The sequence below is a fragment of the Phocoena sinus genome, chromosome X, assembly GCF_008692025.1.
Source record: "Phocoena sinus isolate mPhoSin1 chromosome X, mPhoSin1.pri, whole genome shotgun sequence".
Taxonomy (NCBI): domain Eukaryota; kingdom Metazoa; phylum Chordata; class Mammalia; order Artiodactyla; family Phocoenidae; genus Phocoena; species Phocoena sinus.
In genome coordinates, this window is record NC_045784.1 from 32,152,532 (window position 1) to 32,175,635 (window position 23,104).

Genomic DNA, 23,104 nt, shown 5'->3' on the forward strand with positions numbered 1-23,104 from the left:
AAAAATACAAACACATGGACGCTAAACAATACACTACTTAATAATGAAGTGATCACTGAAGAAATCAAAGAGGAAATAAAAAAATACCTAGAAACAAATGACAATGGAGACACAACGACCCAATACCTATGGGATGCAGCAAAAGCAGTTCTAAGGGGGAAGTTTATAGCAATACAAGCCCACCTTAAGAAGCAGGAAACATCTCGAATAAACAACCTAACCTTGCACCTCAAGCAATTAGAGAAAGAAGAACAAAAAAGCCCCAAAGCTAGCAGAAGGAAAGAAATCATAAAAATCAGATCAGAAATAAATGAAAAAGAAATGAAGGAAACAATAGCAAAGATCAATAAAACTAAAAGCTGGTTCTTTGAGAAGATAAACAAAATAGATAAACCACTAGCCAGACTCATCAAGAAAAAAAGCGAGAAGACTCAAATCAATAGAATTAGAAATGAAAAAGGAGAAGTAACAACTGACACTGCAGAAATAAAAAAAATCATGAGAGATTACTACAAGCAACTCTATGCCAATAAAATGGACAATCTGGAAGAAATGGACAAATTCTTAGAAATGCACAACCTGCCAAGACTGAACCAGGAAGAAATAGAAAATATGAACAGACCAATCACAAGCACTGAAATTGAAACTGTGATTAAAAACCTTCCAACAAACAAAAGCCCAGGACCAGATGGCTTCACAGGTGAATTCTATCAAACGTTTAGAGAAGAGCTAACACCTATCCTTCTCAAACTCTTCCAAAATATAGCAGAGGGAGGAACACTCCCAAATTCCTTCTACGAAGCCACCATCACCTTGATACCAAAACCAGACAAGGATGTCACAAAGAAAGAAAACTACAGGCCAATATCACTGATGAACATAGATGCAAAAATCCTCAACAAAATACTAGCAAACAGAATCCAACAGCACATTAAAAGGATCATACACCATGATCAAGTGGGGTTTATTCCAGGAATGCAAGGATTCTTCAATATACGCAAATCTATCAATGTGATAAACCATATTAACAAATTGAAGGAGAAAAACCATATGATCATCTCAATAGATGCAGAGAAAGCTTTCGACAAAATTCAACACCCATTTATGATAAAAACCCTCCAGAAAGTAGGCATAGAGGGAACTTTCCTAAACATAATAAAAGCCATATATGACAAGCCCACAGCAAACATCATCCTCAATGGTGAAAAACTGAAAGCATTTCCACTAAGATCAGGAACAAGACAAGGTTGCCCACTCTCACCACTCTTATTCAACATAGTTTTGGAAGTTTTAGCCACAGCAATCAGAGAAGAAAAGGAAATAAAAGGAATCCAAATCGGAAAAGAAGAAGTAAAGCTGTCACTGTTTGCAGATGACATGATACTATACATAGAGAATCCTAAAGATGCTACCAGAAAACTACTAGAGCTAATCAATGAATTTGGTAAAGTAGCAGGATACAAAATTAATGCACAGAAATCTCTGGCATTCCTATATACTAATGATGAAAAATCTGAAAGTGAAATCAAGAAAACACTCCCATTTACCATTGCAACAAAAAGAATAAAATATCTAGGAATAAACCTACCTAAGGAGACGAAAGACCTGTATGCAGAAAATTATAAGACACTGATGAAAGAAATTAAAGATGATACAAATAGATGGAGAGATATACCATGTTCTTGGATGGGAAGAATCAACATTGTGAAAATGACTCTACTACCCAAAGCAATCTACAGATTCAATGCAATCCCTATCAAACTACCACTGGCATTTTTCACAGAACTAGAACAAAAAATTTCGCAATTTGTATGGAAACACAAAAGACCCCGAATAGCCAAAGCAATCTTGAGAACGAAAAAAGGAGCTGGAGGAATAAGGCTCCCTGACTTCAGACTATATTACAAAGCAACAGTAATCAAGACAGTATGGTACTGGCACAAAAACAGAAAGATAGATCAGTGGTACAGGATAGAAAGCCCAGAGATAAACCCACGCACATATGGACACCTTATCTTTGATAAAGGAGGCAGGAATGTACAGTGGAGAAAGGACAGCCTCTTCAATAAATGGTGCTGGGAAAACTGGACAGGTACATGTAAAAGTATGAGATTAGATCACTCCCTAACACCATACACAAAAATAAGCTCAAAATGGATTAAAGGCCTAAATGTAAGGCCAGAAACTATCAAACTCTTAGAAGAAAACATAGGAAGAACACTCTATGACATAAATCACAGCAAGATCCTTTCTGACCCACCTCCTAGAGTAATGGAAATAAAAACAAAAATAAACAAATGGGACCTAATGAAACTTCAAAGCTTTTGCACAGCAAAGGAAACCATAACCAAGACCAAAAGACAACCCTCAGAATGGGAGAAAACATTTGCAAATGAAGCAACTGACAAAGGATTAATCTCCAAAATTTACAAGCAGCTCATGCAGCTCAATAACAAAAAAACAAACAACCCCATCCAAAAATGGGCAGAAGACCTAAATAGACATTTCTCCAAAGAAGATATACAGAATGCCAACAAACACATGAAAGAATGCTCAACATCATTAATCATTAGAGAAATGCAAATCAAAACTACAATGAGATATCATCTCACACCAGTCAGAATGGCCATCATCAAAAAATCTAGAAACAATAAATGCTGGAGAGGGTGTGGAGAAAAGGGGACACTCTTGCACTGCTGGTGGGAATGTGAATTGGTTCAGCCACTGTGGAGAACAGTATGGAGGTTCCTTAAAAAACTACAGATAGAATTACCATATGACCCAGCAATCCCACTACTTGGCATATACCCTGAGAAAACCAAAATTCAAAAAGAGTCATGTACCAAAATGTTCATTGCAGCTCTATTTACAATAGCCAGGACATGGAAACAACCTAAGCGCCCATCATCGGATGAATGGATAAAGAAGATGTGGCACATATACACAATGGAATATTACTCAGCCTTAAAAAGAAATGAAATTGAGCTATTTGTAATGAGATGGATAGACCTAGAGTCTGTCATACAGAGTGAAGTAAGTCAGAAAGAAAAAGACAAATACCGTATGCTAACACATATATATGGAATTTAAGGGAAAAAAATGTCATGAAGAACCTAGGGGTAAGATAGGAATAAAGACGCAGACCTACTGGAGAACGGACTTGAGGGTATGGGGAGGGGGAGGGGTGAGTTTTGATAGGGCGAGAGAGAGTCATGGACATATACACACTAACAAACGTAGTAAGGTAGATAGCTGGGGGGAAGCAGCCGCAAGGCACAGGGATATTAGCTCGGTGCTTTGTGACAGCCTGGAAGGGTGGGATGGGGAGAGTGGGAGGGAGGGAGACGCAAGAGGGAAGACATATGGGAACATATGTATATGTATAGCTGATTCACTTTGTTATAAAGCAGAAACTAACACACCATTGTAAAGCAATTATACCCCAATAAAGATGTTTAAAAAAATAAATAAATAAAATAAAATAAAATAAAATAACATTAGATAAACATGATGATGTAGAGTTAAGGGAATAAAAAAAGAAAACACACAAAAAAAACCCTGCCTTCTTTTCTTTGTAAGCCTAGGTTATCTCTTAGAGATTAATATGGGAACAAATGACCTATTTCATCTTTACCAAACCTTTTGCTCTCTTAGAATCTATATAAAGAGACAGTCACTTTATTTACTAGTCACCCTATTTACTAGAGCTCTAGTAAATAGAGCGTAATATCCTGCTATAGGATATTGATAAGTGCGTGTGCTTTGCAGGCCACACGTAAAGATGCAAGGCACTTTTTACATTTTTGGGTAACGTTGGATGCGTTGCAGTGAGGAAAATGGAATTGGTCTTCAGTTTAGCAAGAAAGATCAAAGAGAAAAATATAGGCAGAAGACAGATGAAATCCAGAAAGATGAGCCATGGTAAGTCAAGAGTCTAGAAGATTTACATGTTGGTATAAGTGATGTCATTGAGCAGAGTTGAACTGTGTTCCTAGGGCAGAAATTGATTGTTCTGTTACTATTTATGCCGTGGTTCGTGATATGGAGCTCTGTCTGCTGATCATAGACAGAACATTCATTCTAGGCTTGCAAGTTAATCTAGTTTTCAATGGCTAGAGATACAGATGCTAGGTTTTCCTTAGAGTCTAGGATTGGCTAGTAAGACCAAGAGTGAAGAAATATAAACTCTGTTTATGGGATTCTAGTTACATTGCTTTCTCTGCAAAACAGTTCTTTCACTCAATTAGAGCTCACAATTCATAGGTACTAGCTTCTTTCTGGTATCTCCTAAACTTCATATTTATGTTATTGCTCAGCTTATATTCCATCATCCATTATTTTAATCACCTTTTCCCAAGTATATGTAAATCTCTTGGCTCAACTCCCATTTTGGCTGAGTGGAAAACCTCTAATCTGATTAAATTCAACTCTTAGCCTACTCTAGCGCTGCACCTGGGAAGCTAATTGCGCTGGCGAAAAACACAAAACCAGGCTGTGAGGTTTCACTTTATATCTATAACCACTAATCCCAACTGAGTCCTGGTGTTTGCCATTCCTGCTGTGTTCCTGCATGCATTCACTTTCTTTCGATTTGAGATTAGTGTCACACAGCTTCTCTTCTCCCCTCAAAACTCCAGTCCTTCCTCCTTCATCTTCACTCTAAGGTTACAAATATATTAAGTGACCTATTAAGACATTTCCACTTGGATGTCTACTAGACATCTCAAACTTAACATGTCCAAAAAAAGAACTATTGGTTTCCCTATAACCTATCCCTCCTGAAGTCTTTCCTGTCTCAAGAAATGAAAATTCCATCACTTCAGTTGCTTATGCCAAAAACCTTAGCATTATCATTTATCGTGTTCAATCTCCTATTCTACATGCAATCCGTCAGCAAATTTTGTTAACTGTACCCTCAAAAGTATATCTTAAGTTTGATCATTTCTCACCATTCTTCTACTGCTCTTCCGCAGCCATACTTCGTTCCTGGGGTTTTTTTTTTGAGCATGCCAAGGCATTCCTAACTTAGAGTCTCTGTACTTGGCTGTTTTCTCTGTTTAGAATACACTTTTTTTCTGGATTTTTCACATGATTTTCTTCCAGAGTCCCTTATATCTTTGCTCACACGTCTCCCTATCAGAGAGGTCTTTTGGGACTTCCCCATATCAATGAGCAGCCCCAAGACATTGTATGCTGTCTTACTCTACCTTATCTATTTATTTTATTGTCAGTGTCACCTCACTAGAATGTAAAACCCATGAGAGCAAGGACATTGTCTGTTTTATTCACTGCTGTACCCCCAAGGCCTAGAAAAGTCCCTGGCACAAAGAAGGCCCTGGCACTCAATAACTTTGTTGAATGAAAGATTGAATGAGCTACCCATGTCTCCTCAAGTCTTTCAGATGACACTATTTGGACTGAGCAAATATATCCTGGAGTCCCAAAACACTTTTAATGTTAAAAAGCTATTATTGCTTTTATAGGTGATCGATTTCAGAAAGTGGAATTAGCCCTGACAGGCTCAGGACTTCCTGTCTTATTACAGTTTGATCTGGGAAGGGTCCTTAATTTTGCACCTTGTTTCATGGGTGGACGTTCAGAGATTCAGTGTATTATGCAAAATTGATCCAAATCACTTCCTGTGATGTACCGCTTTAAAAAAACTGCACATTTTAAAGTTGATCCTCAAAAGGGCAAGATAGATGAAGGATGTATGCAGGTAAGATAATCATTCTGTGCTTTCACATGCTTTAAATATTTTAAGGTTGGCTAAAAAACCATGCAGAGGATTAAAAGCTACATTTGTTGTACCAGTGTTTATAAATTTTATCTCTTTTGTGACCTAGTTATGAATACTTCTGTATTGGTACCTATACAATACCCATAATTATTTGTTAAGTGCCTTTCATATGCCAGGAAAACCACTTGACACCGTAGGGAATGTAAAGTACAAAACATAGTTACTGCTTCTAAGGATTTTTTTTTTTTTTTTTTCTGAGAGAATATTTATTTACCTATGTGCCCAGGAGGTTGGCCCCTAAACTTAAATATCCAGCATGGAGCTTTGGCCCTCCCACACGAGGGTGGATGCAGGAATGGATCCTGGAGCCCTTGTCTAGGGCAGTAGAACCCAGGAACCAGAGATGGGATGCACCTGAGCCAGCGGCTGCTGATAGCAGCAAAAGGTGAAAAGGAGGTGGGAACCAGGAACTCATCCCAACCGCAGAGCTGCCGAAGGTTGGTCAAGCTTGGGTGCACACATGTGGGAGAATTGGAAGTCCAGTGCCATGTGCAAAGGCTGGGACCCAGGTGTCCGCCCCAGTGCCAGCTAACTCAAGACAGGAGAGAGGGGGTGGTGGCAGTTTTGCCACCAAGAGGCCCAGGTCTTAACACTCCTGTGAGGTGAGGTGGTAGGGGGGAAAGCGGGCACTGTAGTCTGAGTACTTGCTTACTTGCTGAGGGATGCATCCCCCAAGGCCAGCTCTTCAGAGGCTGGTGTGGAAGGCGCCCTGCAACCACTGGTCATGGGCATAGTGCGTCTGGGGCACAGTGAAGGGTGGCGGGTTGAGGGGCAGGCTGGTATCAGGAGGCTCGTCGTCATCAGATAGGCCAGTGTCGGGTGGGTAGGAGCTGAGTGTAGGGAGGGCCAGTCTTGTCACAGGTGCTTTCAATAGTTCAGGATTGACTCGTACAGCGCCCCCAGCTGGCACAGCAGGGACGCGTCCGCCCACCGCCGCCTACGGCAGCGCGGCAGGCGGGGTCGAGGTGGGCGGCGTGCAGGGGCTGGTCCCGGACGCCGGAGGCTTGGGCCCGCTGGTTGCGGCTGCGGCTGCGGCTGCGGCTGCGTGGGCTGTGGATGCGCCCCAGCTCCGGCCACGAGCCCCGCGCGGTGAGCAAGCCTATGAGGCCGCGCGGTAGCGGCGGGAGCCTGGCCCGGACGCAGCTCGCGCCGACCGGCGCGCCTCGGCCAGGAGCAGCCAGTCATGGCCCAGCGGATGAATTTCTATGCCGCCTCCTTCCCTCCAGCGCTCCGCCAGGTAAGAATTTTTTAATGCATTAAGGAAGCGTAAGACATACAAACAGGTAGGGTTCAAGAATGCAAGGTATCTTAGATCTGTAACAAGGTGATATAGAAACTCCAGCCGGGTAGAAAGGTCTTCCATCATAGTAACATATGAGCCAGACCTTGAAGGTTCAGTAGAAGTTTCTAATTGGAAACAGATGATACTTAATTGACCGAGGCCGTGTACTGCTGGTGCAGAGCAGAAAAGTTGAATGACGAAGCACACCTGTGAGCACCAGGACAGCTTGTGGATGTCAGTCTGCTTTGCTCTTTCTCACTACTCAGACAGCTCTTTCCCAGATCCTCTAAACCAGGGGTTGGCGGACTATGGTCCACAGGCGGCCTGCCGCCTGTTTCTTTTTGTTGTTGTTGTTGTTTATTTTAAGTAAACTGCTATTGGAACGTAGCCCCTCTTACTTGTTGCCTATTGTCTATAGATGCTTTAATGCTACAAGGGCAGAGTTGAATAGTTGTGAGAGTTGTATGGTTTCATAAAGCCTAAAACATTTACTGTGGTAATTAACAGAAAAAGTTTGCTGAGCCTTGCTCTAAACAGTAGCAAACATGAGTGCCTTCAGTTTCACCTCAGGTTCTTATGTTATCATCTTTCCTCCAATGCATAGTGATATGGTTCATAAAGTTATTGATGGAAGCTTTCTCCCAGTTGCAGTTAAGAAATGTTGTATACATGTTTAAATGCATGCAGTTCATATGTATAACTCTTCCTGCTTCATTAGAATGACACTCCTTCCACAGTTTTAATAGAGCTAATTAGTCTTCACAGAATAACAAGTGTTAACCACTTTATGCAAAATGCTTTCTTTTTAATGGTTTCTTAGACTTTAGTCTAAGTCTCTTAGTCCTACCAGCATAATTCATTTTCTCCAGTAACCTGCATATCTTTCAAAAACATAGCTGATTTTCTCTGATCAGAGAAACTGACAAGGATCACAGGAATCTGGTCAATTTCTCTTAGCAGTCAGCCCCAAGTGTTAAAGACTTTGAAAGACACGATTACCGATTTCCTACAGAAGCTCTTCACACCAGGATAAGAGAGTGGAGGTGGAAGTTGAGAAAGAAAGTGGTGAGAGGAGCAAAATGAGTGAAAGACTGAAAATAGCAGTGCTACAGAAAAGATGGGAAATAATAGCACAAAGGAAACAAAGGCTAAGGTGAATTTATAATGTGGAAGGATATGTCCTACATCCTTTGTGTTGCTTTACTCTTGCTAGCTAAAATGTTTCAGAACCTGTTGTGGCATCCAACCTCAATTTGGTTAGCATTATCTTAAGAAAGGGCTAAGTACCCAGGAAACGAGAAAATTTACAGCATGAAATATATAGTACAAAATGATAGCAATAGGATGTTTTTTAATATATGGTAGGCATAAAATTAGTAACAGTAGATTAGGGATGGGCTGTTCCTAGTGGTTATGTTGAGAAAATGTGTAGGATGGCCAACAATTTAAGTGGACATGATATGAAAAGGTTAATTCAGTTTGAGTGTAGAGGGGGAGTCTGAGTGTTTAGAGAAGATACATGGGTGACAGCTGATAAATATGTGGCTGAGCAGGTAATGAATCACTGTTGAGAAAAGAACATTTAAAGAGGGTATGATAAAGGGTCTTTCCTTTCATTATTAAATGAAAACTGTTCTGTTCACAAAGGTTTTTAATTTCTGTAATGCAAGACAGACCTGAAGTATATTTGCCACTTAAATTTAGGTCAGCATATAATCTTCTGGGCATAAAAAGAAATATATACTTTTGTGCATCTCTGAAACCAATTTGGGAATTTCACATTGAGAGGGGCTCCTGGGAACACCATATGCTATATAAAATTTTCAAACTCAAAAAAGAACCCCATAAGGGACTTCCCTGGTGGTCCAGTGGTTAAGAGTCTGTGCTTCCACTGCAGGGGACATGGGTTCAATCCCTGGTCGGGGAACTAAGATATCCTGCATGCTGCGTGGCTTGGCCCCAAAAAACCCAAAATACCAAAAAACCAAAAAAAAAACCCCATAGCTGATAGTTAATTTCTTAACATAATTTTTAGCCCTCTACATTTCTGGATTTCTTGAACACTTTAGTAAGTTTCAAATTACTAAAAAGTGAATGTAGGGAATGTGGGGGACACTGGAGAAGTATGACTTCCACAGGCTGGTCAAATAGCCTTTGAGTATTTGGAAGTGTGGTAAGATTATTCTTTTCTTTTAATACCAGCTTTATTGGAGCATAATTCACACACCATAAAATTTACACATTTAAAGTATACAATTCAGTGGTAATTAGTATATTCACAGAATTGTGTGGCTATCAGCACGAATTCCACAACATTCTCATCACTCCAAAAAGAAACACAATGTCCATTAGTGGTCACTCCCCTTGCTCCCCATTTCTTAGCCCCTGGTAACCACTAATCTATTTTCTATCCCTCTAAATTCCCCTGTTCTTGACATGGCATATAAATACAATCATATAATATGTGGACTTTGGTTTCTTTGATTTAGCATAATATCTTCAATATTCGTCAATGTTGACATAGGTCTCATTACCTCATTCCTTTTTATGGCCAAATTATATTCCATGGTATGGCTATACTACCTTTTGTTTATCCATTCATCAGTTGATGGCCATTTGCATTTGTTCCACCTTTTGGCTGTTGTGAAGAATGCTGCTATAAACATTCATGTCGAAGTTTTTGTATGGGTAAGTTTCCTTATGTATGTATATATGTAGTTTTTACTATAGAAAAAGTTACGTAATAAAACAAAAGGAAACTTTAGAACTTCTAATACAGATCAAGGTGCTCTGAAGGGATGTGGCAGTAAATATATAGATTATAATTGCCCCACACTTCCCCAGTCTTACCCTCAACATTTTTTTTTTGTCCTCAGCTTTACTGAGGTATAATTGACAAATAGGAATTGTATATATTTAAGGTGTACAACTGTTTCGATATATGTGTACATTGTGTAATGATCACCACAATCAAGCTAACTAACATATTCATCACCTCACATTGTTACAGTTTGTTTTTAACCTCTTACCAAATTGCAGGTATACAATATAGTATTGTTAACTATAGTCATCATGCTCTACATTAGAACTGCAAAATTTACTCATCTATTTTTTTTTTCTTTTTTTTTTTTCCCGGTACGCGGGCCTCTCACTGTTGTGGCCTCTCCCGTTGCGGAGCACAGGCTCCGGACACGCAGGCCCAGCGGCCATGGCTCACCGGCCCAGCCGCTTTGCGGCATGTGGGATCTTCCTGGACCAGGGAATGAACCCGTGTCCCCTGTATCAGCAGGCGGACTCTCAACCACTGCGCCACTAGGGAAGCCCTACTCATCTTGAGTAACTGAAACTTTGTACTCTTTTGACCAACATCTCCCAATTTCCACCCCCTCCCTGCCCCAGCAGCCACCATTCTACTCTCTCCTTCTATGAGTTTGACTATTTTAGATTCCATGTATATGCCACATATAAAATTCATGTACTATTTGTCTTTCTGTGTCTGGCTTGTTTCACTGAGCATAATATCCTCCAGGTTCATCCATGTTGTCACAAATGGCAGAATTTCCTTCTTTTTTAAGGCGGAATAATATTCCATTGTGTGTGTACTATATTATTTGTATTCATTAATTGGTGAACATTGAGATTGTTTTTGACTCTTGGCTATGGCAAATAATGCTGCAATGAACATGAGAATGCAGATACATCTTGGAGATACTGATTTCATTTCCTTTGGTTTTATACTCAAAAGGGGGATTGCTGGATCATAAGGTAGTTCTATTTCTAATCTTTTGAGGAGCCTTCATACTATTTTACCTAATTGCTGTATCAGTTTACATTCGCAACAACAGAAAATAAGAGGTTACCTTTTCTCCATAATCTCACCAACCTTTGTTATCTTACTTTTTCGATAAATGACCATTTCAAAAGGTGTGAAGTAATAGCTCATTGAGGTTTTGATTTGCATTTCCCTGATGCTTAGTAATGTTGAGCACCTTTTCATATACTGTTTGTCATTCATATGTCTTCTTTAGAGAAATGTCTATTCAGGTCCTCTGCCCACTTTTTTTTTAGTAGATTTTTTTTTAACATCTTTATTGGAGTATAATTGCTTTACAATGGTGTGTTAGTTTCTGCTTTATAACAAAGTGAATCAGTTATACATATACATATATCCCCATATCTCTTCCCTCTTGCATCTCCTTCCTACCCTCCCTATCCCACCTAGGTGGTCACAAAGCACCAAGCTGATCTCCCTGTGCTATGCGGCTGCTTCCCACTAGCTGTCGATTTTATATTTGGTTTTACTGTATTTACGTTTGGTAGTGTATATATGTCCATGCCACGCTCTCACTTTGTCCCAGATTCCCTTCCCCATCCCTGTGTCCTCAAGTCCTCAAGTCCATTCTGTAGTAGGTCTGCGTCTTTATTCCCATCCTGACCCTAGGTTCTTCATAACCATTTTATTTTTTTTAGATTCCATATGTATGTGTTAGCATACGGTATTTGTTTTGCTCTTTCTGACTTACTTCACTCTGTATGACAGTCTCTAGGTCCATCCACCTCACTACAGATAACTCAATTCCATTTCTTTTCATGGCTCAGTAATATTCTATTGTATATATGTGCCACATCTTCTTTATCTATTCATGTGTCGATAGACACTTAGGTTGCTTCCATGTCCTTGCTATAGTAAACAGAGCTGCAATGAACACTGTGGTCCATGGCTCTTTTTGAATTATGGTTTTCTTCAGTGATCACTTCGTTATTAAGTAGTGTATTGTTTAGCCTCCATGTGTTTGTATTTTTTACAGATCTTTTCCTGTAATTGATATCTAGTCTCATAGCGTTGTGGTTGGAAAAGATACTTTATACATTTTCAGTTTTCTTAAATTTACCAAGGCTTGATTCGTGACCCAAGATACGATCTATTCTGGAGAATGTTCCATGAGCACCTGAGAAAAATGTGTATTCTGTTGTATTTGGATGGAGTGTCCTATAAATATCAATTAAGTCCATCTTGTTTAATGTATCATTTAAAGCTTGTGTTTCCTTATTTATTTTCATTTTGGATGATCAGTCCATTGGTGAAAGTGGGGTGTTAACGTCCCTTACTATGAACGTATTACTGTCAATTTCCCCTTTTATGGCTGTTAGTATTTGTCTTACATATTGAGGTACTCCTATGTTGGGTGCATAAATATTTACAATTGTTATATCTTCTTCTTGGATCGATCCCTTGTTCAGTATGTAGTGTCCTTCTTTGTCTCTTGTAATAGTCTTTATTTTAAAGTCTATTTTGTCTGAAATGAGAATTGCTACTCCAGCTTTCTTTTGGTTTCCATTTGCATGGAATATCTTTTTCCATCCCCTTACTTTCAGTCTATGTATCTCTAGGTCTGAAGTGGGTCTCTTGTAGACAGCATATATATGGGTCTTGTTTTTGTATCCATTCAGCCAATCTGTATCTTTTGTTGGGAGCATTTAGTCCATTTACATTTAATGTAATTATCGATATGTATGTTCCTATTCCCATTTTCTTAATTGTTTTGTGTTCGTTATTGTAGGTCTTTTCCTTCTCTTGTGTTTCTTGCCTAGAGAAGTTCCTTTAGCATTTGTTGTAAAGCTGGTTTGGTGGTGCTGAACTCTCTCAGCTTTTGCTTGTCTGTAAAGGTTTTGATTTCTCCATCAAATCTGAATGAGATCCTTGCTGGGTAGAGTAATCTTGGTTGCAGGTTTTTCTCCTTTATCACCTTAAATATGTCCTGCCAGTCCCTTCTGGCTTGCAGAGTTTCTGCTGAAAGATCAGCTGTTAACCTTATGGGGATTCCCTTGTGTGTTATTCATTGTTTTTCCCTTGCTTTTAATATGCTTTCTTTGTAGTTAATTTTTGACAGTTTGATTAATATGTGTCTTGGCGTATTTCTCCTTGGATTTATCCTGTATGGGACTCTCTGTGCTTCCTGGACTTGATTAACTATTTCCTTTCCCATATTAGGGAAGTTTTCAACTATAATCTCTTCAAATATTTTCTCCGTCCCTTTCTTTTTCTCTTCTTCTTCTGGGCCCCGTATAATTTAAATGCTGGTGCATTTAATGTTGTCCCAGAGGTCTCTGAGCCTGTCCTCAGTTCTTTTCATTCTTTTTTCTTTATTCTGCTCTGCAGTAGTTATTTCCACTATTTTATCTTTCAGGTCACTTATCCGTTCTTCTGCCTCAGTTATTCTGCTATTGATCCCATCTAGAGTCTTTTTCATTTCATTTATTGTGTTGTTCATCATTGTTTGTTTCATCTTTAGTTCTTGTAGGTCCTTGTTAAATGTTTCTTGCATTTTGTCCATTCTGTTTCCAAGATTTTGGATCATCTTTACTATCATTATTCTGAATTCTTTTTCAGGTAGACTGCCTATTTCCTCTTCATTTGTTAGGTCTCGTGTATTTTTATCTTGCTTCTTTATCTGCTGTGTGTTTTTCTGTCTTCTCATTTTGCTTAACTTACTGTGTTTGGGGTCTCCTTTTTGCAGGCTGCACTTTCGTAGTTCCCGTTGTTTTTGATGTCTGTCTCCAGTGGCTAAGGTTGTTTCAGTGGGTTGTGTAGGCTTCCTGGTGGAGGGGACTAGTGCCTGTGTTGTGCTGGATGAGGCTGGATCTTGTCTCTCTAGTGGGCAGGTTCACGTCTGGTGGTGTGTTTTGGGGTGTCTGTGGACTTATTATGATTTTAGGCAGCCTCTCTGGTAATGGGTGGGGTTGTGTTCCTGTTTTGCTAGTTGTTTGGCATAGGTTGTCCAGCACTGTGGCTTGCTGGTCGTTGAGTGAAGCTGGGTGCTGGTGTTGAGATGGAGATCTCTGGGAGATTTTCGCCATTTGATATTATGTGGAGCCTGGAGGTCTCTTGTTGACCAGTGTCCTGAAGTTGGCTCTCCCACCTCAGAAGCACAGCACTGACTCCTGGCCGCAGCACCAAGAGCCTTTCATCCACACGGCTCAGAATAAAAGGGAGAAAAAGAGAGAAAGAATTAGTAGAAGTAGGAAGAAAGAAAGAAAGGAAGAAAGAAAGAAGGAAAGGAGGGAAGAAAGGAAGGAAGAAAGAAAGAAAATAAGGAAAGAAGGAAAGAAAGGAGGGAGGAAGGAAGGAGGGGAAGGAAGAAAGGAAGAAGAAAAGGAAAGAAGGAAAGAAAGGAGGGAGGGAGGAAGGAAGGAGGGAAGGAAGGAAAAAAGAAAGAAGATACAGTAGAATAAAGTAAAATATAATAAAGTTATTAAATTAAAAAATAATTATTTAGAAAAAAAAGGGACGGATAGAACCTTAGGACAGATGGTGGGAGCAGAGCTATACAGACAAAATCTTACACAGAAGCATACACATACACCCTCACAAAAAGAGGTAAAGGGGAAAAAATCATATATCTTGCTCTCAAAGTCCACCTCCTCAGTTTGGGATGATTCGTTGTCTAAAGGAGGGAAAGAAAGATAGAAAGAAAGAAATAAGAAAGAAGGTAAAGTATAATAAAGTTATTAAAATTAAAATTAATTATTAAAAAAATAAAAAAAAAAAAGGACAGATAGAACCATAGGACAGATGGTGGAAGCAAAGCTATACAGACAAAATCTCACACAGAAGCATACACATACACACTCACCAAAAGAGGAAAAGGGGAAAAAATCATAAATATTGCTCTCGAAGTCCACCTCCTCAATTTGGGATGATTCGTTGTCTATTCATGTATTCGACAGATGCAGGGTACATCAAGTTGATTGTGGAGATTTAATCCGCTGCTTCTGAGGCTGCTGGGAGAGATTTCCCTTTCTCTTCTTTGTTCTCACAGCTCACAGGGGCTCAGCTTTGGATTTGGCCCCGCCTCTGCGTGTAGGTCGCTGGAGGGCGTCTGTTTTTTGCTCAGACGGGATGGGGTTAAAGGAGCCGCTGATTCGGGGGTTCTGGCTCACTCAGGCCGGGGGGAGGGAGGAGCACGGAGTGCAGGGCGAGCCTGTGGTGGCAGAGGCCGGCGTGACGTTGCACCAGCCTGAGGCCCGCCGTGCGTTCTCCCGGGGAAGTTGTCCCTGGATCCCGGGACCCTGGCAGTGGCGGGTTGCACAGGCTCCCCGGAAGAGGGGTGTGGATAGTGACCTGTGCTCACACACAGGCCCCTTGGCGGCGGCAGCAGCAGCCTTAGCGTCTCCCGCCCGTCTTTGGGGTCTGTGCTTTTAGCTGCAGCTTGCGCCTGTCTCTGGGGTCCGCGCTTTTAGCCGCGGCTCGCGCCCGTCTCCGGAGTTCTTTTAAGTAGCGCTCTGAAACCCCTCTCCTCGCGCACCAGGAAACAAAGAGGGAAGAAAAAGCCTCTTGCTTCTTCGGCAGCTGCAGACCTTTTCCTGGACTCCCTCCCGGCTAGCCGTGGTGCACTAACCCCTTCAGGCTGTGTTCGCGCAGCCAACCCCAGTCCTCTCCCTGCGCTCCGACCAAAGCCCGAGCCTCAGCTTGCAGCCCCGCCCGCTCCGGCGGGTGAGCAGACAAGCCTCTTGGGCTGGTGAGTGCCGGTCGGCACCGATCCTCTGTGCGGGAATCTCCCCGCTTTGCCCTCCGCAGCCCTGTTGCTGTGCTCTCCTCCGCGGCTCCGAAGCTCCCCCGTCCGCCTCCCGCAGTCTCCGCCCGCGAAGGGGCTTCCTAGTGTGTGAAATCCTTTCCTCCTTCACATCTCCCTCCCACTGGTGCAGGTCCCGTCCCTATTCTTTTGTCTCTGTTTTTTCTTTTGCCCCACCCAGGTACGTGGGGAGTTTCTTGCCTTTTGGGACGTCTGAGGTCTTCTGCCAGCATTCAGTAGGTGTTCTGTAGGAGTTGCTCCACGTATAGATGTATTTCTGGTGTATCTGTGGGGAGGAAGGTGATCTCTGCGTCTTACTCTTCCGCCATCTTCCCCTCGGTCTGATAAACAGAAATTTTATATCAGAGGATAAGTTCCTGATAGTTCATGAGTTTCAACATAGTTCTGGAGCATGTTTATCTCACACCATCTAGAAAGGCAGTATGTAGTACGTAAGAGCATGAGTTTCATGGAACCAGACACCTGGTCTTTCAATCCCAGCGCTACCATTTTACTAGTTGTGTAATCTTGGGTAAAATCCGTAACCTCTTTGTGCCTCTTTTCTTATCTGTAAAATTGTGATGATAATAATACCTAATTATAAGATTATTTTGAGAATTAAGTGTAGGGCATTCAGCACGGTGCCCACGAATTCATAAGCGTTATATATGTGTTAACTATTATTTTATTATCAAAGCATTTTGCTGAGTTTTCATTGAAGGATTAATTGACATTTAATACAGGAAGAATATGGGCCCTATAGATAACCTTAACACTTAAAAACTACAATGTAGAAATACTAACCTTCTGAGAGGGAATCTGTCACATCTGTAGTCCCTAAAGCACTATCGGATGATTTCCATTAATATTAATTAGGTCAATAAAAAGTATTAATGTTTAAATACAAGCCATGGTTATCAGAAAAATTTATTAGCCTTAATACTTCACTCCCCATTTGTATAGGATAAATGAGGTAATTCAAAAGACAGAGATTTTATTTTTTATCATTAGTAAATAGCTAAGCAGTGAAGAACTGAGGAACTCAGCTTTGACCACATCTTGGACTAAGTGAGATTTAAGGGTTGTTTGGTATCCAAGGATACCTCTTTTTTTTTTTTTTTTGCGGCACGCGGGCCTCTCACCGCTGCGGCCTCTCCCGTTGCGGAGCACAGGCTCTGAATGCGCAGGCTCAGCAGCCATGGCTCACGGACCCAGCCGCTCCGCAGCATGTGGGATCCTCCCGGACCGGGGCATGAACCCATGTCCCCTGCATCAGCAGGCGGACTCCCAACCACTGCGCCACCAGGGAAGCCCCAAGGATACCTCTTAATGTAATTTCTATAAATCTGAGAAGAAAAGTTAGTGGCAGCATCGTATTTCCAAGTCTAGATTCCTCCCTATCATTCCCACCTCTTAATTTTGTACGCCATCTTAGCTCGGCTGTGCTGCACAGTTGTTTAGTCAGTTATCAGTCTGGATGTCCACTGTGAAGGTATTTTTTAGATGCGATTAATAGTTTCATCTGTAGGCTTTGAGTAAAGCAGATTACCACCCGTAGTGTGACTGGGCCTCGTGCAATCAGTGGAGGGCCCCAAGACCAAGGACTGAGGTGTCCTGAAGGAATTCAGCCTCAAGACTGCAACACAGGGACTTCCCTGGTGGTCCAGTGGCTAAGACTCCGTGCTCCCAATTCCGGGGGCCCCGGTTCGATCCCTGGTCAGGGAACTAGATCCCACATGCATGCTGCAAGTAAGAGTTCCCATGCCGCGACTAAAGATCCCGCATGCCACAACGAGGACCCGGCGCAGCCAAAATAAATATATAAATATTAAAAAAAAAAAAAGTGCAACACAGAAACCCTGCCTGAGTTTCCAGTATGCCTGCCCTGCTATACAGACCTTGGACTCAAGACTGTAACATCTGAGTTTCTAACCTACTGGCTTGCTCTATGAATTTCAGTGCCCCGAGTTCCCCCAGCTAGGGCCTCGGGGAGGTGAGGACTTTGTTCGGAGGCTGGAGGACTCGGGACCATAGAGGGAGGGGTCCCAGGCTCTGATAGACGGCACCAGCAGGACGCAGGGACCGCTGACCCCTGACCCCTGACCAGTGGGCATCCCCGCAGAGTCCTGCCCCTGCCGTCACCCCTCGGAGACCCCATGCCGCGCCGGATGCGGTTCCCCCCGACTTCCGCTTCGGAAGCGAGGAGTCCGACCGGGAGTCGCGGTGGTTGTTCAGCCAAGCGTGGGTTTTCAGGACTCGTCTGGAGCCACGGTGAGGACCTGAGTGTAGCCTGCAGGGACCTTCCCTCCCCCCTCCCCCCATAACAAGGGTGACCCACCTGCATCCCACCCCTGCGATCTTGTTCTTGGAGGCCCCAGCAGAGCTATCGGGCTGAATTCGGCCTAGGATGTCTCAGGCAGAAGGCCTTGGTCTGTGAGAGGAGCGCTGATTCTACAAATGGAGAAGATCTAAGTCCTAGATGAGGGCCCTGAGTGCTGGTGGGCAGACCTCGGCCCCCAAAGCAGGCCACACTGAGCAGCGCCCCTGCTCTCAGCTCTAGGAGGCCCTAGCAAGGTAGACAGATGTTGAGTGACCTAAATTCCCCTCTAGTGACGGAGGGAAATGAGGGCTACCTCATGACTCCCAAACTCAGGAGAGGAGGCTCCGGGCAGAGCTGGCAGGCTGTGGTGCCCCCTCATCTCCTCTGGAGATGGTCTCAGGGAGATGAGAGCCTTGGTCTAATGGAATAAGCCCAATTCAGCAAAGGGACCTAGTCCTCAACAGCATTCATGGTTGTGACACCGAGTGAGGATGGGGGCCCCTCCCACAAGAAACGGGGCAGCATAAAGCACCAGCCCTGTTTTCAGGCTTGGGAGAATTGGGTATTTTGACATGAGTTGCATTCACTTATTCCCAGGACATCTCAGGGAGGTGAGAGACCAGGTCAAAGGGGGCAGCCTCGGGTCGGCAAGGGAGGATTTCAGGTTATGCCAGGTGTCATGGTGAGAGCCTTGAGGACTGTGGGGATGTCCCACATGAAAGCATTCAGGCCACAAAGAATCCTCACTATTAGCATCCCTGGGAGACCTCAAGCATAGATGTCAGGCAGAAATGCCCATCAGTTCCCACTACAGGCGAACAGGGAAATAAGGGTCTTGGTCTGAGGAGAGTGGTCCCATGTCAGCAGAGGGAGAAATCTTAGACCCTATCAGGAGGCACATTTAGACCTTGAATTGGGATCTTGTGTGGGACCACAAGGACTTCAACCTGCCTGCAACAGCTTTCATTCTTGGGAGACCACGTTTAGTTAGATACGGTCATCTTCACTTCCTCCTATTGGGACACAGGCTGTTTGGCTCTTACTATCATATAGGCATCATTCAGGCAAAAGTTGAGCTTCTCTACCAGGAGCCCACCTGAGGAACCTGAGTGAGGACTCAAAGTGTCCAGCCCAACCCTTGGATTTCAGCCCAAGAAATCTCTGGGAAGGACTGTCAGGTAGAGCGTCTGCTCACTTCTTTATATCACGTCTAAGAGAGGTGAGGTCCTCAGTCTGAAGGTGCATCCACCAGTCAGCAAATGGAGAGTGGTTCCAAGCCTTTTAAGGAGCAAGGTGAGGACCTCGAATGATGATCGCAACGAACTCAGGATAGAAGGGACCCTACTGAGCTCGCAGCTCTGGTGTCCCCTGGCAGGGAGGTGGACTGAGGCACCCCTTCACTTCCTTCTCCTGGATCGCAGGGAGGTTTGAGGTGTCAGCTGAAGAGTAGCAGCGGGGAGGGTGCCCAGGCTCTGCCGAGACCTGACATGATAATATTGAAGATGAACCGAGAGGACCCCACTGCCAGCACCTGTTGTCACCTGAGTAAATCCAAGGCAGGGCTGATAGGATGCAGAGTAAAACTCTAAGGCCTCTGTGGTTCCTCTCTGGGATTCTGGGAGGACAGACTGACCGGGAAAACAGGAACCTTGTGGGTTCCCAGAGCAGTGCCCTCAAGGAAACTTGCAGAGGCAGCCTTTGATAAAGCCAAGGTGGAATCTCCCTACTTCAAGGTGCTCACGTCATCTCATTCTCCAGCCTCCAGGTGTCCAAATCACCTGTCATTGGCCCACACTCCTGTCTGCTGTCCCTGACCATAGCCACCATGCCTCGTGGTCAGAAGAGTAAGCTCCGTGCTCGTGAGGAACGCCGCCGTAACAGAGGTGAGACCCAAGGTCTTAATGCTCAGGCCACCACAGCAGGGGTAGAAGAGACCACTTCCTCACCCGCTTCTGTTTCTCAGGGTACTCCCCCGAGCTCCCCTGCTGCTGGCACTCGCCAGGAGCCTCAGGGAGCCCCAGCCACTAGCTCTCGTGCTGCAGGGGTTTCATGCCCAGGATATGATGTACGTGCCAAGGGCCAAGTTGAGGAAAGTAAAAATTCCTCCCAGGCCTCAACCTCCAGTGATCCTGGAAAGGATCTTGTAACCAGGAAGGCAGGGATGTTGGTGCAGTTCATGCTGTATAAATATAAGATAAAGGAGCCCATTAAAAAGGGAGAAAAGCTGAAGATTGTCAACAAAAGGTATAGGGAGCACTTCCCTGAGATCCCCAGGAGAGCCTCCGAGTGCATGGAGCTGGTCTTTGGCCTAGAATTGAAGGAAGTCAAGCCCAACAGTCATTCCTATGCCCTTGTCGGCAAGCTAGATCTCACCGATGATGGGCGTCGGAGCAGTGGCAGGCGGTTTCGGAAGAATGGGCCCCTGATGCCTCTCCTCGGTGTGATCTTCTTGCATGGCGACCGTGCCTCTGAGGAGGAGATCTGGGAATTCCTGAATATTTTGGGTGTTTTTGATGGAAGGAGGCACTTCATCTTGGTGGAGCCCAGGAAGGTTATCACAGAAGATTTGGTGCAGGAAAGGTGCCTGGAGTACCGCCAGGTGCCCAGCAGCGATCCGCCATGCTCTGAGTTCCTGTGGGGCCCGAGAGCCCACGCTGAAACCAACAAGATGAAAGCGCTGGAGGTTCTGGCCAAGATCCATGATACGGTCCCCACTGCCTTCCCACCCCACAATGAAGAGGCTTTGAGAGATGAGGGAGAGAGAGCCCGAGCCAGGGCTGCAGCCAGGGCTGGCACTACTGCCACTGCCGTGCGCGTTCCAGGGCCACATCCAGCCTCTCCTCACACCCCTAGTGAGATCTGAAGCCCACCCATTCTTCACTTTGTGGTAGGAAAAGCCTGTTAACCAGTGTTCCTGGTATGCTTAAATAACTTGTTGACTTTTTTCCTGCATTTTTAATTGGTGTTCCTTTTAACAGAAAGTTTATTTAGATTCAGAATATAAGTATATGAATGACATGGATCACACACTTATTGCTGTTTGTCAGATTTAGGAGTAAGAATTTTGTTTTTTGAAATACAAATTGGAAATCCTTAAATCACTTTTGTGGTCCAGAACAAGAATAACATCACTTTAGGATAAGAATATCCTTGGAAACATGAAAGAACACCACGCTAAAATAGGATCAGAAGATAGCTAGGTAGCTAGATGGAGAGATAAGGTAGATAAGACAGACAGAGAGCTAAAGTCAAAGTTGATCAATTCTTGGTTTGCCTTACTCCATTTAGTCTTTCTTTTGTAAATTTAAAAGATATATACTGGATTTGCTTATGGTTTTCAAGAATGTTTGAGAATACAAATTATAGCAAATGATTTGTTCATGACTCTTATTTTACACAAACATTAACTGAGCATCTGCTCTTAAGAAGTCTCTGTGCTCGTACTGGGGATGTTTAATCAAAAAAGTCCTAGCCTCTGCCCATGCAATTACAGTTTCTCAGAGCAGCTATTATTGTATGGAAAAGGGTGAGATACTCTCTACTTCAAGAAGAGCAAGTAAAAAAGCAGGGTAAAGAGAGGGTGGAGAGAACATATTCCATAGTTTTCATTGTTAAAAGCGGAATTTTGGCTGATTGGGAGGATTTTTTCCGGCTAGAATGCTGCATATTCTCTGACATATCTTAGATGTAAAAAAAAAAAAAAAAATCCCAGCTGGATTGATGGTAACGTCTGAGGTCAAGATAATCATAGTAATAACTGCCGTTCCCTAACGTCTCAATACGAGACAGGCACAGTGACAGATGCTTTCCATACATTACCTATATTCCACCAGTCCTACAAGACAGGTCTTATCAAACTCGCTTCACAGCGAAGATCCTGAGGCTCATAGAGTTTGGTAATGTGCCAAATTTCATAAGGCTAGTAAATGACAGGGGTGGGACTAGACTCCTGGTCTAGATTACCGTAGAGCTTGTACTGTTCTACTCCTCCTACCCTGAGACACATCCTGTGTCTTTTATTTCAGTTGTTTTCTCGGTACTTCAAACTTTGTCTTAGGTGATAAAAAGAATGGCCTTGTGCTCAAACTACTGGATTGGAACACGTAGCCAGAGCAGTAAGAATACCAAAATATTTGAGAGGTATAAGTAAATAAATGAAAGAGACAATATTCGGTGACAGTATAAGCATCTACATTTGCGATGTTAGATAACCTCAAAAGACTAGGGGCTCTCAAAATCATCCCCACAGTCTCTTCCCTGTAGAAAGTAAATCTATCAGAACAGAAGTGACGTGGGAATCTTCATCTGGCTGATGAGATAGAATAGATCAGTGTACTTTTTTTCCCTGACAGGCTACCACCACCTGTTCTGGGACTCCTGCCTTGTGCTACAGCTTCCCCATCTCACATTACTCCTGGGCCAGGGACCCATTCTCTGTAAGGTTTGCAGAGGGAAAACTGCTCAAGAGTTTGCAGAGATGTGGAATTTCCTAAGCAGGCTTTAATCCAAGAGATAGAAAGCAGGATGAGGGCCCCGTGTAGGAGGACTGAGGAGACCAAAGCCCAGAATATTGGGGGGTGGTCATTGGGACACCAGTCCTGTCTGCTATCAGACACAGAGGGTCTCAGGCAGACCTGTTAGGCTAACCGTACCCTCACTTATTCTTCAGGCTTCTTGGGGCCATAAGAAATTTGTCTAAGGGCAGAGTTCTCAGGTTGGTAGAGGAGAGAGTGTGAGTCTCTCACAGAAATGACAGTGATAAACCTGAATAAAGACCCAGCCAGAACAGTAGGATCCCATAAAGTCCCATCCCCTTTGGCAGCCCCCTGAGGTCCAGAACAGTCCTGGCTGCTTGTGACTAACACTTTCAACTCAGGTCGCGGGAAGGTGGGGACTCTGGGGATCAGCAGAGAATGGAGTCCCAGGAAGTACGCAGAGTCATAGTGAAGACCCTGTCTGTGGACGTGGGGACCACTCAGTCCACCACTGTCAGGGCTACACTTAGCCCCTCCTCTGCTAAGTGTAGCCCTGGGAGGCGTAGGTCCTGGGAGGCATAGGCAAGAGCTGGCAGGGTCAAGTGCCCCCTGACTTCTGCCTGGGGGGTGTCAGGGAGGGGAGGACCTTGGTTT

The 23,104-nt window shown here is 43.4% G+C and overlaps 1 protein-coding gene and 1 pseudogene across 1 annotated transcript in view; both read left to right on the forward strand.

Moving 5' to 3' along the window:
- The window catches only part of CFAP47 (cilia and flagella associated protein 47), a 533,433-nt gene that overhangs the window by 23,536 nt on the left and 486,793 nt on the right, over positions 1–23,104 (forward strand). Inside the window, 5 exon segments of the mRNA XM_032618881.1 lie at positions 5,484–5,719; positions 6,695–7,037; positions 17,778–17,926; positions 19,397–19,520; positions 19,709–20,827. Of these exon segments, the coding sequence (XP_032474772.1) occupies positions 5,484–5,719; positions 6,695–7,037; positions 17,778–17,926; positions 19,397–19,520; positions 19,709–20,827 (1,971 nt within the window).
- LOC116747456 lies at positions 19,801–20,828 on the forward strand (annotated as a pseudogene).